We start from the raw sequence: 16,735 nt of genomic DNA, 5'->3' as shown, positions 1-16,735 counted from the left end.
CTCTGCCCCTCCCCCGTTCATGCTGTGTCTCTCTCTGTCTCAAAAATAAATAAAACGTTAAAAAAAAATTTATAAAAAAAAAATAAAAGGTGAAAAGGAGATGACTGGATTCTATGTAGAACACGGAGAATACTTATGATAACATTAAAAAAATTTTTTTAATGTTTATTTTTAAGAGACAGAGAGACAGAATGTGAGTGGGGAGGGGCAGAGAGAGAGGGAGACACAGAATCTGAAGCAGGCTGCAGGCTCTGAGCTGTCAGCACAGAGCCCAATGCAGGGCTCGAACCCACCAGCCATGAGATCATGACGTGAGCCAAAGCTGGACATTTAACCGACCGAGCCACCCAGGTGCCCCTATGATAACATTTTTAAAGGGTAGAATACAAAATGTTTTGTAGTCTCTGACTTACCAAAACTATCTCTGTGGCAGAGGGTCATGGCTTTGCTCACAGTGGTAAGAAGGAAATTCCATCTCAGCTGGAAGCTGGCGGCCAATTTGATAAACTCTTCTTTGTTTCTGCTTGGCTATTACATTTTTGTGAGGAAAAAAATGCTGGGGTTTATGACAAAATCAAGAAGATCATGTTTTCAAATGCGCATAGGTGTCATGCGCAGACTTTCCCAAGTGGCCCAAGGAGAAGAGGAAGAGGAAATGATGAGGCGGGCAGAGAGGCAGAGGCACACTGGCCTATATCTGGTCTTGTGGCCTCTCCTGTGGAGATGATTCCAGAGAAGAACGCTTTGAAGTTGGTGGAGAGAAGGAAAGAGGTGGGAGATTGGCCTACATTTTTTGTTTTAACCCCATGAAAGAAGTCATTTGTGAAGCGCAACAGAGAAATCCTGCAGGGCAGCCTCACTGAAGCCCACCTGGCGGTAGCCATTGAGAGAGACGGTGGCTGTTTTATCCTTGCCAAGGCCGTTCGTGTGAAAAAGTCGCACAGAATCCCATAATCATGAAGGTAATGGCACTGATTTTGGAAAGCACAAAGCTGGCCGCTGCGTCAGGTGAATGATCTGAGGACTGGCAGGTCCCACCCGTGGGGCCAACAGAGCTGAGGCCAGCCGACGGCCTGCATAGCACTTAACTGGGTGTGGGTGAGATGCCTGTCTGTGTGCAGGCTGAGAAACTAACCAGACTGGGAGCTGCCTTGGGCCGTGCTTGCAATGAATTACAAACCCATGGGATCATATGAATCTCGCATGCAAACGTTGGAATGAATGCCCCAAAGCCTCCTAAGCCTCATCGTATATGTGGACCACCCACTGGCTTAGCCACATATCTCTGAGGAGGAGATGTTGAGACTGTCTAGGAATGAAGGAATCCCCTTTCTCATCACTGCTTCTCTCCTTCCTTTGCCTTCACTGGGAGTGCCTTGGGCTCTGGGAACACATGAACCCCGCTCCCCCCGTGGCTTCTGGCACCCCCCGCCAGTCTTTCTGATCGTCTAAATGGGGCTCCTGGGAGAAGCCCTGCTTCACAGACACAAGGATACTTTTTTAGAGCATCAAGAGAAGTAGCTGCGGGCGACCAGCTCTCTGCTTAGACGTTTAGACATAAACCCTCAACAGTATGGAATATTCCTCCGCTCGCCACCCACGTGGCACCTCAGGTTCCCGTGTTCAGAAATTGCTCCTGGGCCCCAACTGCACAAGAACGGGGAGAACGAACACGTGACGCAGCTGAACATCTCCCTCTGCTAGCGAGCTGCCAGATGCTAGCCACGGAAGCCATTAGTCATCTCCCACATGCCCAAGGGCTTACATTTTAACAGTCTGAGTATTTTATTGACAATACACTGCTTTTTATCAGCCAAGCTGCTTTACAAAAACAAGCCCTTCAAAGGCATGCAGTTACAAAAACACCATTTTTCTAACATGCTTCATTGGTGAAGGCTGAAGATAGGGTGGTGGAGTCTTGGGAAATACAACATGTTACATGGTCTAAAATAAGATGAGCCCCTCTGGCTGCTCCAAGGCAGGTCTGGTATTACTGGTATCAGAGGGCTCATCTTGGTTAAAGTCAGAGGTGGAGTGAATACCCAAAACAAGGAACAGAGGCTTGAAAGCTTCTGTGGGTGAAGCTTTCATGTGAATAAATGTCTCCACAGCATCATGGCCCTAAACATGTTTACCACTGTTATAAATAAGCTTTGCCAAAGACCGACGGGGAGAGATAAAAGCCATACAGAATCTGGAATGATTATCACCCAGAAGCAAAGAACGGAAACAGACACCTGCCAAAGGTTGGGAATGACCTTCAAGTTCTTTCCTGGAAAGTTTTCTGGTTCATCTCTATGAGGTGTGCGATCCCAGTGCTGCCTGCAGTCTTTGTCTCAGGTATTGTCTGTGCCCTTTCTCTTTGATGGGGACGACAGGCATACGGACAAGAACAGGCAGGGCAGGAAAGAGGAGAGAAAGAAATGTGACGAGAAGTTTAAACAGAGAAAGCCCAAAGTCATGTTCACGGTACAGGCCCTCTAAGTCTCCTCCAGAGATCTCTGCTTCTTCTTCCCTAGACAGATCCTCCTTTTTCCATATGCTCATTCTGCTCAGGTCTCTCGTGGGGACATCGCTCCCTTAGCTTGTTTTAATCCTATTCACCTTCCACACCCCAGTTTAAACCCCACCTCCCTCATCAAGGCCTTTCCTGATGGCCTCAGACTTCAGAGGACAATGCCCCACCCACCGTGGGCCACTAGGACAAGGGTGCTGTAGCTTTCTTGGACAGCATTCTCAGCTCTTACAGTGTGGCTGTGGAAGCAGAGGATGATGACAGTTAAGCAAAGAACCCTCCCTGTTCAAGGAACACCCAAGTTTCAAGTCGACCGGAAGGACGAAACCCATCTATATTGAAAACAATTCATCTTTGATTTTGTGAAATCAAGCCTGATGCTTTATTGGGATGGTTCTGCAAAGTACCCAGAAAAGTGCCATTCTCCTCAAACAGACAAAATTGCCCCTCCTCCTAGACACTTCTGCTTGGTGCACACATACACTCATCCAAGCTCACCTGCGCGCGCGCACACACACACACACACACACACACACTCACCTGCATACGCATGCCTCCCCCACATGCTCACTTGTACACACACTCACTAGTGGTCACTCACACACACATGCTCACCCACCCCCACTCATCTGCATATACATTCTCACCTGCACACACACCTGAGCCCACATGTGCTCACCCAAGAGCACATGCTTACCCACAAACACACACCTGCATGTGCCAGCCTCTGATTCCTGCCTTGCTACAGGAGTGAGACACCACTTCCCTATCTTTAACACCCGCACCAGCAATGACACATTTCTGGCCAGAGAAAACTCTTTCATTTCATCGGGTCACGGGCACTGGTGCTAAAATGTAGCTGGAATGATCAACAACCCCTTCTTCCCTTTAAAAAAATATCATGGTACAAAACTGATGAACATAAGGGAAGGGAAGCAAAAATAATATAAAAACAGGGAGGGGGACAAAACATAAGAGATTTTTAAATATAGAGAACAAACTATGGGTTCCTGGAGGGGTGGTGGGTGGAGGAATGGGCTAAATGGGTAAGGGACATTAAGGAAGACACTTGTTGGGATGAGCACTGGGGGTTATACATAGGGGATGAATCACCGGAATCTCCTCCTGAACTCATTATTGCACTATATGCTAACTAACTTGGATGTAAATTCAAGAAATTTTAAAAATATGGTTTTGTACCTGGAAGACAAATGCTTGGAGATTTGAAGACAGACAATTCAGGAATACACTGAGGTCTGTGGATGTCCCCAGCAAAGAAATCAAACTGCTTAAACCTATAGACAAAAGAAACAAAAAGATTGTGAGCCAAGTAGCAGGATTTTACTGTAAGTATTTGTGTACGAGGTAACCTAGGGGACGATACTGGAACAGTAGTTTAAAGGAACTCCCTGGGGCCTCACACCCCTTCTGAACACAAAGCATGAATTCTAAAGCCGGATTTGTCACCTCTGCGGTCAACTAGTTCAGAGTTATGTGGTCTTGCCTCTTAGGAACCACCTCTGTCACTTGTTGAAATGGAAAAAAATATTTTGAAATAATAACTACACCTTGTAATTATACAGAACCCAGCTAGAAATGAGCTCATTGCATGATACAGACATGACCTCACCTATCCTTGCCATGTTCACAAAAGGGGTAGTTTATTAATGTCCTCGAAACTGATGGTGGACATCAAAGCTGATGAGGGATGTGCCTTGCCTGGGGTTATAAACTCAGTTAGTACAGACCTGAAGGGTGGAGCCCCAGCACATGTGACGTTGGGACTTGGCTCCTGCACCTGCACAGGCAGCACTTAGCAAAGAACAGCCTTTGGCTCTCTCGCCTTTTTGAATGCAGCCATGGACCCAGCAGAGTTTAGAAAACCGAGTAGGTTGCCATGGCCCTGACTGAGGCTTGGCCAGGGTTCATCTGGCAGATCTTTGAGGTACACCTCAAGCATTTGCCTGCTAGGTGTCAGCCGTGGCTACCAGCATACTGCTTCCCTGCTGGCTCTGTGCCCTCTTGGAAGTTCTTCCGTCCACAAGAATGCCAGCAGGAACACAGGAGGACTGGGCAGGCATCTGGGAGAGAGGCCTCATGCCTTCCTGGGGTTCCCTGGGCTCCAGCAGGAGCAAAAGCAGGGTTTGGGCAAGCACCTGGAGCTTTGGGGAGAGCCAGTAGCCTGGGAGGGAGGCCTTTTGGGCTCCTACTAATGAGGACTGCTTGTCCATATCTCTGAAGCTTGCTGGGTTAGGTATTCACCTTTTCATTGCTGGTTTGGTTGGAAAGGGAGATCCTAGGGAGGAGCTGGGATTTGGGATGGCCAGGCAACAGGGGCAGGGGCTACTAGCCAAAAAGTATGGGCCTATTTATTTATTATTTTGTTTTAAATTTTTTAAATGTTTATTTATTTTTGATAGAGCACAAGCAAGGGAGGGGCAGATAGAGAGGGAGACACAGAATCAGAAGCGGGCTCCAGGCTCTGAGCTGTCAGCACAGAGCCCAACGCGGGGCTCGAACTCACAGACTGTGAGCTCATGACCTGAGCCAAAGTTGGATGCTCAACCGACTGAGCCACCCAGGTGGCCCAGTATGGACCTATTTAAATATTTTAATAACTGGTAAATCCTACCAAAGTCAGCCCTACTTCAAGGTTAAAGAAAGAGGCGAGGATAGTTTGCAGTGCATGTATGCACTGCCGACTCCAGGTACTCATCTAGTTATGAAGCACTGAAGGGCTACCCTGTGCCAGCACTGTGCTGGATGGAGCAAGATGAAGAAGCCACGGCTGACATCCGAAGGAGCTCACAGGTTCTGGGGAAGCAGAGCTCTATGCAGAGTTGCGTGTACCAGGACAGAGTCAGGCTCGTGGAGGATGAAGCTAGTAGACCTTCCCAGGCCTCCCTGGTGGAGTGTCTGGAATGGGTGCCAACCGAGCACGGCCCCCATGGCCCACCCCCGGCGACTCTCATACAGGGGCCTAGAGATTCGCCTACAGTCTGGGGGAGGAGGTCGTACACCTTCTGCAGCTCTCCTCCTGAAACAGCACCCAGGTTCTCCCCCTGAGCGAGGACAGCTCCTTCTCTCACTACTCTTGCTTCCCCAGGATGGAACGATGCTGTCAGCCAGCTTGCCGAGCTCTTTGTGGAAGGGAGATTTTTTAAAAAAAATTAATTATGACAGATAGCAAAGGGCAGGAATATCCACATACTTACTATCACTTGTTTGGAAAGTAGCAAAACACAGTAAAAGCACCATGGCTAAATTTCACATTGTTAAAAATAATAATTGATGATGCTCACAATAGTGGCAGCAGAATCTGGCAAGGCAGGGAGGCCATTCAATCCAGTTCAGACAAGGGTAGAAAAGACACTTTCGAATCTGTGTGTGTACAAGATTGATGAAGAAGTCTTTTCTTCCAAAGGAGACACTCCAGGTTGATTTCCAGAAGGAGATGCTGTGAGGCAACAACCACACTCATCTGTTCATTCATTCAACAAACATGTACTAGCACTGGTGGCCTGGTGGACCCTGGGAGTGTTCCCTTGGGTGTTCCTCACCCCTGCAGGAAGAGGTGTGCGAGCAGATAAAGTATAATACTAAAGAGTAAAGTAGGTTCTACCTCTATTAAGAACTCATAAACTAGTGATGGCCGGGCAGCCCCAGATATATCCCAAGCGCTCCAGTAACGTGAGCTGCAGAAGGAAGATTACATTGCATCTCCGTGTGCATCTCCAGGTCAGCCGTGCTGCACGGGTTACTCGGCAGGGCTTTCTTAGAAGTGTCCAAAGCACCTTGATTGATGATGGCATGTAGATCCGACTTCAAAACATTGACCCTCTTGTTGTTTTTCAATACCACTCTCATAGTCTAAAGATAATGGGGAAGCATAATACTTCATTAAATCTTGGCATTTTACTTTTTTACTTTTTTTTAACATTTATTCATCTTTGAGAGACAGAGAAAGACAGAGCGTTGAGTGAGGGAGGAGCAGAGAGCGAGGGAGACACAGAATCGGAAGCAGGCTCCAGGCTCCGAGCTGTCAGCACGGAGCCCAATGCAGGGCTTGAACTCACTGATTGCGAGATCATGACCTGAGCCGAAGTCGGACACTCAACCGACTGAGCCACCCAGGCGCCCCTTGGCATTTTACTTTTGCCTAATCCCCCTCTCCAAATGACCAAGACTTTTTGTTGAGGAGAAAGAGAAGTGGATTAAAACTGAATCCTAAATGACAACTGACGTGTTTGAATTTCATACATTCTAGAACTGTATTTCTGAAAATAAGCATTCAGAGTGGTTTGCTCACAGCAGTCGGGGCTCTCAGGGCACCCCACTCCACAAGCCTAAACTACTCTAGAGAGGAACACAGTAAGTGACTGAGCTTCTGCAAGGGAAATGTGGCTTTGCAGAGTGAGTGTTGACTGGTTCCACAGGGTGGCTGCGGGGACTCAGAAGCTGTCCCTGTCCTTTCCTCTCAGAGGGAGGGCCATGAATTCAGCCTCTGGGAGCTGAGTTCCTTAGCTGGCCAAGGGCGCCAATCCAGTCCCTTACATTCCTGGAGTCTGTGGGATGGCCATCCTCACACCAGCCTCAGGAGCAGGCTCTAGAGCCACCTCCATCTCACTGAGGAGGAGCCTGAGGGCACCTGGGGTGTTCAGTAAACCTTCCCAACTGATAGTGTTAACAAAGATAAGATTCAGAGTAGCATGGCTCCAGAACCCAAGCTTGCCATTTGAGTTGGGTTGGGATGAAGGCCTTGCTGTGAGGCCATCACCCGTTGACCCAATCAGGAATGAGAAAGTGCTGGAGAACTGGATGGGCTGTGAGCAGTAGGCAGGAAACAGCCCCGAGGAATGCAAAGTCTAGGGAGAGTTTGTGCTGGAGGGATGGAGAGGGTTAAGTGGAAGGCCCAACACAGCTCCTGCTGATTTGGAACAGAGCACTGTCCTGATCTGGTGTCCATAGGATTTCAGAACAGATTCCCGAGCGGCCTGCACCAGGCATTATATAATCTTTCTTTCAGCCCTAGTCTGCCTTCCTCTAACACTGAAACTACACAATCAATCCAGCAGGGAGACCTGGCAGCCCGGACACACTGAGTCTTTGGGGCCACGCACTGGCTGAAGGGCTCTGTCTGCCATGATGCCCTTTCACCTCTGACCCTAACTGGTCCTGGTCTGCTCTTATATGGGGTCTTCCTCTGGAACTTTATAACATTGACCTGCTTGTTCTGCTTTTTCTTCTGCAGGGAGAACCTTTCTGAGGAGGGGAGCTGAGGGATGGGCTTCTAGATGAGTCTTGGCCCCACTAGGCCTTCCCAGTTAGTGGCCAGCAAGGTCCTCCTGTCTGTCCTCTGCCCTTTAAGTGGATGCACATGGCCTCCCTGCAAAGGGAACTGCCACCTGCTCTTAGGGAATACTTGCAGCTTTCACTTTTCACTTCAAGAAACTGCTTTGTTCCCTCCTGTCATGTTGGCCGAAACCTACCTTTGCCATGTTGGAAAGGTATGTCTTTCTTCTTAGTCTTTTGACAAACACAGTAACTTCTGTTAAGGACAATACACGTGGCCATTACTGACAGGGTAGCTTCAAGTTCTCATGTACATAGTGGGGGAGAGGAGGCACAGACAGAGGCACACACATCTACCTAGGAAGGTATAGCCGCCTAAACTGCCCTCCACATCGGGAGACCTCTGTGTATCCTGCTTCCCACCACCCGCTGACCCTTTCCCGAATGGCTAGGAGAGGTTGACAGGGGCCACTGACTAAAACACCCCCCTCCCCCCACCCCTTCCCCTCAGTCCCCCCTCCCTTGTACCATAAAATGATGTAACCCCGACATCTGATACACCGGCTCAAAGGAGTTGAAGATTTTTGCCCAGGAAGCTTGAGTTCCCCGACTTTGTCATCTCTACAGTGCTCTCCTCAAAAAATGACCCAAGGAAAGGAAAGGATGACAAGAGAAAATCTAAAGGGAATGTGTGCATGTATTCATCTGACAAATCTTTATGACCGATATGTGTGCAGCATTTGCTCCATAAATGTTTGCTGGGTATTTGCCAGGTTTTTGGATAAAGGATGCAGCCTCTACCCTCTAGGGGCTCACCCCCCCGAGGATGGGTCACTAGACATGCAGACTCCCTCCCCACAGCAGGGTAAGTGCTCTGGCAGTGTGAGAGCAGCATAGGGAAGAAGGAAGGAAGGGGGTGCTGGTGGGGGTGGGGGTTGCTGAGGGAAGGGAGAGGCCTGTTTGGAAGAAGGTGTCAGGGATGACTTAGAACATGCAAGTTAGGAGTTAGCAAGGGTGAGGAGTGGGGGGTGAGGGAGGGGGTTGCGGATGGGGTTGGCAGTCTAGGCACAGGCAGGAGCAGGAATAAGGGCCTTTTTGGGGACAACCTGTCTTGTGTTGCTGAGGAGCACCAGTGGAGGGACGCCCTAGGGGGCTGGGGACAAAGATGAGGCCAGAGGCCAAGCTGAGAATGACTTTGCATAGGGGACTTTCCAGGCAGCAGGGGCCATGGAAGGTTTTAATGGGTCAGATCACTGTGTAGAATGATCACTAGGTGTGGAGAGGAGTGTGACTGAGGGGGTGAGGCTGGAGGCAGGATGATCAACTAAGAGGCTCTGAAGTGCCTCTGGGAAGGACAGAGGGAGCCCGGGGTTGGGTTAAGATGGGAGGTAAAGCCATCACAGGAAAGCTGGAGTGGGGCTTGGTCTCCCCACTTCATGGATCTTCTGCCACAGCAAGTTCCAGACCTTACATTCCCTGCAGCACCCCCTCCCTGAGGATTCTTGGCTGGCAGTCTCGTGGTCATGGTTCCATGATTCAGGTGGGTCACACGAGATCAAGATTCCCAGTGTGAGTACTGAACCCAGCAAGGGGTGCAGGGCTGGTGGGTTAAAATTAGACATGGTCCTGTTATGTGGGCACTCTGAGAAGGTAGCAAACAGTGTGCAAAGAAAGCAAGACTCAGCCCTGAGCAAGCTGGCCCAGGAAAAGGAGGGTCCTGGTGGGGAGGCTGTTGGAAGCAGCTACAGGTGGTGGTGGAAAACCTCACAGAGGCAGGAGGGAGAAAATGGGTATTTCCAGGACCATAAACATGTCACACACACGTGGGGAATGCTGGCATTTAAAGGAAGCCATTGTAGTCCTGGAGCAGGCAAGCAGCCTGGGGGAAGTAGTATTCAGCCACTACCATCTGGCAGCACGATGGAAGGGAAAGTGTTCTAGAAAGCCAATGGGCAGACTGAGACCACAAAGGTGTCAATGCCCCTGTGGCCCAAGAGGTGTAAGAAAGTTAAGGGCATGGGAGGGATTTCAAAAGAGGGAGCAATATTCTTTGAAGACTTGCGGGAGGCCACACAGAGCACAAAGAGGCGGAAGAATATTGGAACCTGAGCCCTGGTCAGCCCTGCTTGCGTGGCCAGTGAGCCCAAGGACTGTAGGCTGCCTTCGGGGGTTGGTTTGAGAAGGCCGCATCAGCCAGGGGCTGGAGGCCGGGCCAGCTCCTTCCCTGCACCTCTATCCCGGAGGGCCTGTCAGAAGTCCCTGTTAGTATTTATAAGGGGCAATAGTGAAAGGGTGTGGGTGGATCAGCACAAGGACCCATCATCGCACTAAAGCAAACACCAGCAGATCTGAAGTGGTCATGCCTTGCATACCACAGGTTAGTGCAGGAGGGGAAGAGTTACCCAACAACTGAGGTGTCCTGCCTCAGTCTGAAAGTCAGATACGTCATCTACTCTTAACAGAATTCTTTTTTTTTTTTTTTTTCACTGAAACCTACCTTTGAGTTTGGAGATCTGCACGAGGGCGGGAAACCCTTCCAAAGCATTAAGTAGCCACAGCTTAAATTTCTTACTAAATAACCGGACAGATTTCAGGTACTGAATAGAAACATCTTCCAAAAAGTCATGAAGGAGAACGTCCTCAATTCCCTGCAACAGAATCGTTAAGATGTGGTGGCTGCTGCCCAGGGTAGGGGTCCTCTAGTTACAAGTGGCCATGGTCAGACGTGCCACAAACTCAGAGAGAAAGCCACCAGCGGCTTGGCCACTCACTGCTCACTGTGCAGGATGTGCAACCAGGATGTTTTTTTTTTTTTTAAAGATCTTAAAACATTGCTAATTGATTCAAAATGTTAAGAAACACTATTTCAGCCAATAGTAGGTGGGTCAAATCCAAATACATAAGGGCTGAGAACCCAGCCACTGTTTTTCAACCTTTGTGTTAAAAACTTTGAAGGACTAGACTATTTCCTAAAAGGTAATAAAGTAAAAGGTAAAGGTTCATGGCCAGCTTAAGGAGAACCACAGAAATTATATATAACTGATCCCCAAATAATGATAACCACTCTAGAGATAGAGCATTAAAAACAAACAAACAAACAAACAAACAAACAAAACAAAACAAAACAAAAACCCAACAACAACCAGAAAACCCTGGCAATTAGGTATATTCCAAAGCAATTATTCCAATTACTCATTCTAAAAAGTCTTCTTTTGTTGAAATTACCAGAGAAAGAACTTTGACCTAGTGCAGAGTTCAGTAATCGCTGGAACCATAGGTCACCATGTGTATTGGCTTTTTCTTTACATGAGGTAACTTTCGCTGAATTAAAAAAAAAAAAAGCTGAGTTTTAGGGAAAGATCAAAAGGCTCGTGGTCCATCAACACCACTATTTACTCCTCAGAGGGCTTGAAGACCACAGAGACTGCAGAGCAGGAGGGCTGTGGTTCTAATCCCAGCATTCGGTATCGATTTCTAGAAAGGAAAGGCAAACAAATATCTTCCTACCTTGTACAGCTGCACATCGTAGCATTTAAAGAGCTGGCACACATCAGGCAATGACATAAGCATGACTGTGTCTTGCTGCAGAGATTTCCAGAAAGAAGTGAGCAAGTCCTCCACCTGATGAGGGAATAGAACATACCTCCAAAAACTCATTTTGTGTCTGGTGAGACTAATCCCCCGTTACATATTTAATCAGCTCCAAGTGATAATGGGATGAATTTCAGTCCAGTTAATGTAAAACTTTGTCTATGAGCTCTTCCAGGCTGTGTTTTAGAAGTATTCTTTCCAGTAGCCTATCAGAGAGCAACTGCCAGTTGGATGGGAAGACATGGAACGTAATTTTCATGGTTTTCTGGAAGGAAGGCCGTTTCTGACCACAAGGGGGCTCCTGTTGATTGTAACAGGATAAAGATCTGGCCACAGGGCACAGACCACAGACCACAGTTTAGAATAAATGTTCATTGACTGACTCCCTCAATTATTTGTCAGCTCAGAAGGATGTGTAACAGTATGTAATCAAAGAGGCTTCCTCCTTGACAACTTAGAATTCACCTAAAGACTCTGTGATAAAAGAGGACCAGTATCATTCTACATAGGGGCCTTCTTTAAAGACTTCTGTAGATACTTTTTGTTGTGGGACAAAATGGCAGCTTCCTTACTTTTCTTTATCTTTGCCCATGATGACTCTTCGGACTCTATTATTGAACCAGATGACCAACATGAGATGCCAGCTAATAAAGACTCTTGCCTTTCAGGGATTTTTGTAAGCTCAAATATTTTGAAGCATTGAAACCCTGACAGGAGGACCTGCCAATGACTCCAGGCAAGGACTATCCCTGTATGTAGGCTGCCAAGGAAGTTAGGGCCAACTCTCTTAAGTGCCTGATGATGAACCTGTGATTTGAAATCTTGTTACCAGGGCATTAATTCTTCAGAAGACATCTCCAAGGAGACTCATAGATATTGAACAAAAATACAATAGTGGGATGAAAGGATTATTAATCCTTTTACTGTCAGTTTGGTAACTTTGGAGCATGGCTTTTTGGGGTTGGTGGGTTTTTTTTTTAATGTTTATTTATTTTTGACAGAGAGAGAGACAGAGCATGAGCGGGGAGGGGCAGAGAGAGAGAGAGGGAGACACAGAATCCGAAGCAGGCTCCAGGCTCTGAGCTGTCAGCACAGAGCCCGATGTGGGGCTCAAACTCACAAGCCGTGAGATCATGACCCGAGCTGAAGTCGGTCGCTCAACCGACTGAGCCACCCAGGCGCCCCAGGGTTGGTGGGTTTTAATGAGATAGCAACCATGGGCTCATCTCTGATAACTCTCTCACCAATCCTTCCCAAAGTCATCCAATCCTGTTGTATCTGCTTTAGGAATATTTCTCCAATTTGTCTATCTTTTTTTCTGATGTCATTGTCACTGCTCCAGACCTCCTCCCTCACTTCTCACCTTGACTATGACAAAACCTCCTCACTGTCCTCTGCTCCCGTATGGTGATCTTGCATCACTGTCTCCAACCACTCCCCCTGCCCCGCTTCTCAATCAATCAGAATTCTTCACAGGGCATGAGACCCTTTCTAGCACCAGACTACTTTCACACCTTCCCTCTGGTTCTCTCCTTAAGAGATATTAACATTTAGTCATAGTGACCTTTCTGTCATGTCATTGCCTGTGAACATCTTGCTGCTTTTGCCTACACCATTGGTTCTACCTGGAACCCCTTTCCTACTGCACTTTGAGTCTGTTGAACTTCTGCTTTTTCACTGCAATCAACAGCAACATGGCTCCCCCCCCACCCCGGGAGATTCTCAGCCATCTTACTACTCTTCCTCCTGGCACCCAAAACAATCCAATCAAACTGCCATTCTAGAACTTGCCATATTGTATCATATTTATTGGCTTGTATTGCTCCTTTTAGTACCAGACTATAAGCCTTATGAAGAATACGTTCCCTAGTTCCAGAAATGGTTCTAGTCACAGGGTAAGAATTAAGTTAATGTTTGATGAGCAAATGAAGGAAAGGAGTATATTAGATATCCAATGTGGATGGATATTTATAAAATTGCATTAGTAGGACAAGGGCCATCCTGAAAACACCTTGGTATCTCCTTCACTGTAATGTTTTACACACAATAAGTACTAAATGAACTCATGCCAATGAACATTATCACCCAAAATTGAAGTACTTAAAACACTAGGCATCAAAAAAGATTTCATTTAAATGTGCACTTGTTCCCCTGGATTTTCTATGGAAAAAGATAAAATTCAGAATGGTTAAAAGATTTGCTAATGTTTTTCACAGCCAATTCTAGAATAAAATCATCCAATCATTACAACACAGATGACCCTGCTTCAAAGTCTTGCTTCCTTTTCAGTTAGCAGGTTATCAGTAAAATGACTCTTTAGTGTTACTGAAAATTCTAGGGTGAATAATGTTACCAACAACTTTATTCAAAATCAGCAGGAATTACATCTTAAAAAATAGCTGAATTATATTTGAAGCATAAGGTTATATTAGCACCTTGGAAAATTTCCAAATGATTAAACTGAATAAAAATATCACCTCAGGTATCACCTCAATAACTATAAATAGCTGCCTTCTAAGCACTTCAGTGCAATAAATTACTACCTGACATCCCTTGAGGGGTCTTTTCAAGTACAATGATTAATGATGAGTCATAAATACTTGTGTTTTATAGATAAAACCCTACCCTCTCAAGTTCTTGGTTCCTCACGTTTTGTAAAATCTCTTGGCAATAGTTGTAGTATTCATCAGCAAGAAAGGCCATCTAGGAAGGATATGGAAAATCATTTCAGTTTTAGGGGCACTTCCAGAATGAACTGATTCTCAAAGAATCTTTCTAAGCCCTTAGAGTCTGCTGCTCATGTTGCAATTCTGATATAACAGTAGCTGAGCTCTTCCAGTGTTGTTTATTTATGTGTAGCAATGCATACATGTTATTGGCCTAACGTTGACATAGCTTCAATTTTGATGTCATAACTCTAGGGTCTGTACCATCCACTAAAGAGGCCACCAATATTTGACATCTTTCTCCCTAAACCCCAGTTTGCCCCTCCATGTTCCCCAGTCCCAGCTTCTAGAAAACCTGCATATCTGTTCTCTGCTCTGTCATAGGGAAGCCCTCACTCTAATGACACAGTGGTCCTAGGTGGAGCCTTTCTGTAAGATGTGAGGGGAAGACCTGAACCTCCTGACTGACACCAAGCCCCGGGAGGGAACATTGGTGCTCACAGGTCTGGCAGAAGGCAAATGTACTCCATCTGGTTCAAATGATCACAACAAAATAAGAAGACACCTATTCCCCTAGGCATCAAATGCGTGAAAAGTTACTTTCCCCCATGTGTGCAAGCCTACCATTTTGTAGGAGTACTTCTTTGCCAGTTCTTGCTCCCAGAATGGACATCTCCTGAATTCAGACAAAGGGGATCCAATGGGGTCTGTCTTTATCGGTGAATGATTTTCACACTAGAAACCATTTATACACGGATTATTTCTTCAAAATAAATGAATTTTCTTGCATATAAACCATGTTATGATCACATTGCTACTACAGGTTAATGTTCTATGCAAACTTTTATACACACTCTGGATATATCATTGATCCAGCAACTTTCCCCCTTATTTCATTCGAAGTGATATTATCTTTCTCCTATAATTCTATAAACTATGGTCATCAGGAAGCAGTCAGAACTGAGTATATTACCCAGATGTATCACTCTTGCAGTCATGTATTACAAGTGCTATATAGTAACGTGATGAAAATATTATGTATGAATAATTTAATACCACAAATGCATTTATATAATCCTTGTCTATATAACTGTCCCTCCTTGAAATAAAACCGGATCCTGTCTAGGTCATGATGCCCATATTAGAAATCTCAGGGCTAACTACCAAGGAAAATGAAGAGCACAGCCTTTAGAAGTACAAATTACAGAATGGTAAAATGTTTCCATCAAGGAGGAAAAAAGGTAACATGGCAGAAAGCAAATTCAACATTCCTTCCTGCTGTCCCCTTTGAGCAAGGGAAGGCATGATCACTCTTGATTGAAGGACATTGGTTTTATTTTAAGTGATTTCTTCAAGATTTTCCTGAACTACTTTTAAATAATTCCCATTTTCAATAGAGTAGGATGAAATCATTCCTTTGAGTTGGAAATTGAGATGGCATAGCCCACCACGTTTGATTACAACAAGCATGAGGGTTTTCGTCTTCAGTGTCTCTCCAACTCAATGGTGCTCTGTGACAGTACAGTTCTAAGATCAATATTTCATCCTTAGCTTTCTCAGATCTTATATACTTAGAGCCTTACTGAGCTACTCACTTATATCTTGCTTAGTAGATTGTTTATGTGGGTTTGCAGTATGTTCCTGTCTGCAAGCCACCTGAGGGCAGAATGGCCTTCGAACCACCTGCACCCACCCTTATGGATAGGAGTAGCACTCAGCTCCCATCCCACACAGTGCTGCACATACTCGAGAACAGACATTACCAGCTTCCTCCTCTCATGTTTCCTTGTTATCAACCTACATCACAGTGAGGATCAGAGAAGATTAGGGGTCATGGTCAACAGCCTTCTTAGTGTCCTAAAATCTGTACTACTTAACTCTTTGTGGTCCTGAACCTCTTTGAGATTCTGATGAAAGCAATTGTTCCTCTCCTTGGAAAAATGCACAGTATGCACTTAATATTGTGAAGATGCCAAGTTGAAATTCACCTTATTGATATATATTTTTAAATAAAAATAGAGGTATATGTGTCTAAATAAATACATAGTCATGTAGAAAGGCAACAGCTCCAAAAATGTCATTTCCTTTGGGTGCTGTTTGGTTCTCACTGGGTTTGCACTGGGTGCTATTCAACCTTCATTCCTACCACTTTGGAACACTGGCTTCATTTGGAGTCATTGGATGGAGAGCTCTTCTAGCATGTGGGTGTGGGTCATCAAGAAAAATGGGGCTATTTCATGGAGTTCACTGTCCTGGTCATTAATCTTCTATTAGAGAAGCACTAAGGAATCATCCAGTCCAACTCTGGGCTGGCTTCTCTTACCTACCACATCTTACCCTAACTACATCCATTTTCTCCACAGCACACCCTGACCTCCTGTATTCATCAATGTTCCTGAGGCTTATGTTTCTATTATCAAAGCCAGTGCTTCTCAGGTGTGGTCCTGAAACCATCCACATCAGAATCCCTGGGAGCAATTGGGGTTCATATCTCTAGGGCCCTAGTAGATCAGATGAGGCCTGCAATCTATCATTTTAATCTGCCTCCTTAGTGAGCCTTATGCATGCTCAAGTGGAGAAGCATAGTTCCAGTCAGACTATTCTCTGTCTCACTGCAGAAATTTCTACATTTCAACATGGCAAATGCATCACTGTTCTACCTGTTCAAAGT

At 46.0% G+C, this 16,735-nt stretch overlaps 1 protein-coding gene across 4 annotated transcripts in view; it reads right to left on the bottom strand.

Annotated features, from left to right (window-relative positions):
* The window catches only part of RFX8 (regulatory factor X8), a 257,473-nt gene that overhangs the window by 7,413 nt on the left and 233,325 nt on the right, over positions 1-16,735 (bottom strand). For 2 of the 4 annotated variants that reach the window (XM_043603128.1, XM_043603129.1), the window contains exons 9-16: positions 14,689-14,799; positions 14,024-14,101; positions 11,315-11,428; positions 10,305-10,455; positions 8,005-8,063; positions 6,229-6,385; positions 3,716-3,810; positions 414-528 (exon numbers count right to left, since the gene is read on the bottom strand). In XM_043603128.1, the coding sequence (XP_043459063.1) occupies positions 414-528; positions 3,716-3,810; positions 6,229-6,385; positions 8,005-8,063; positions 10,305-10,455; positions 11,315-11,428; positions 14,024-14,101; positions 14,689-14,799 (880 nt within the window). Of the gene's footprint in view, positions 1-413; positions 529-3,715; positions 3,811-6,228; positions 6,386-8,004; positions 8,064-10,304; positions 10,456-11,314; positions 11,429-14,023; positions 14,102-14,688; positions 14,800-16,735 lie in introns of those variants that run through there. The other 2 variants (XM_043603130.1, XM_043603131.1) reach the window with 2 other exon arrangements.

The sequence above is a fragment of the Prionailurus bengalensis genome, chromosome A3, assembly GCF_016509475.1.
Source record: "Prionailurus bengalensis isolate Pbe53 chromosome A3, Fcat_Pben_1.1_paternal_pri, whole genome shotgun sequence".
Lineage (NCBI taxonomy): Eukaryota > Metazoa > Chordata > Mammalia > Carnivora > Felidae > Prionailurus > Prionailurus bengalensis.
This window is presented reverse-complemented; position numbering and strand designations above follow the sequence as displayed.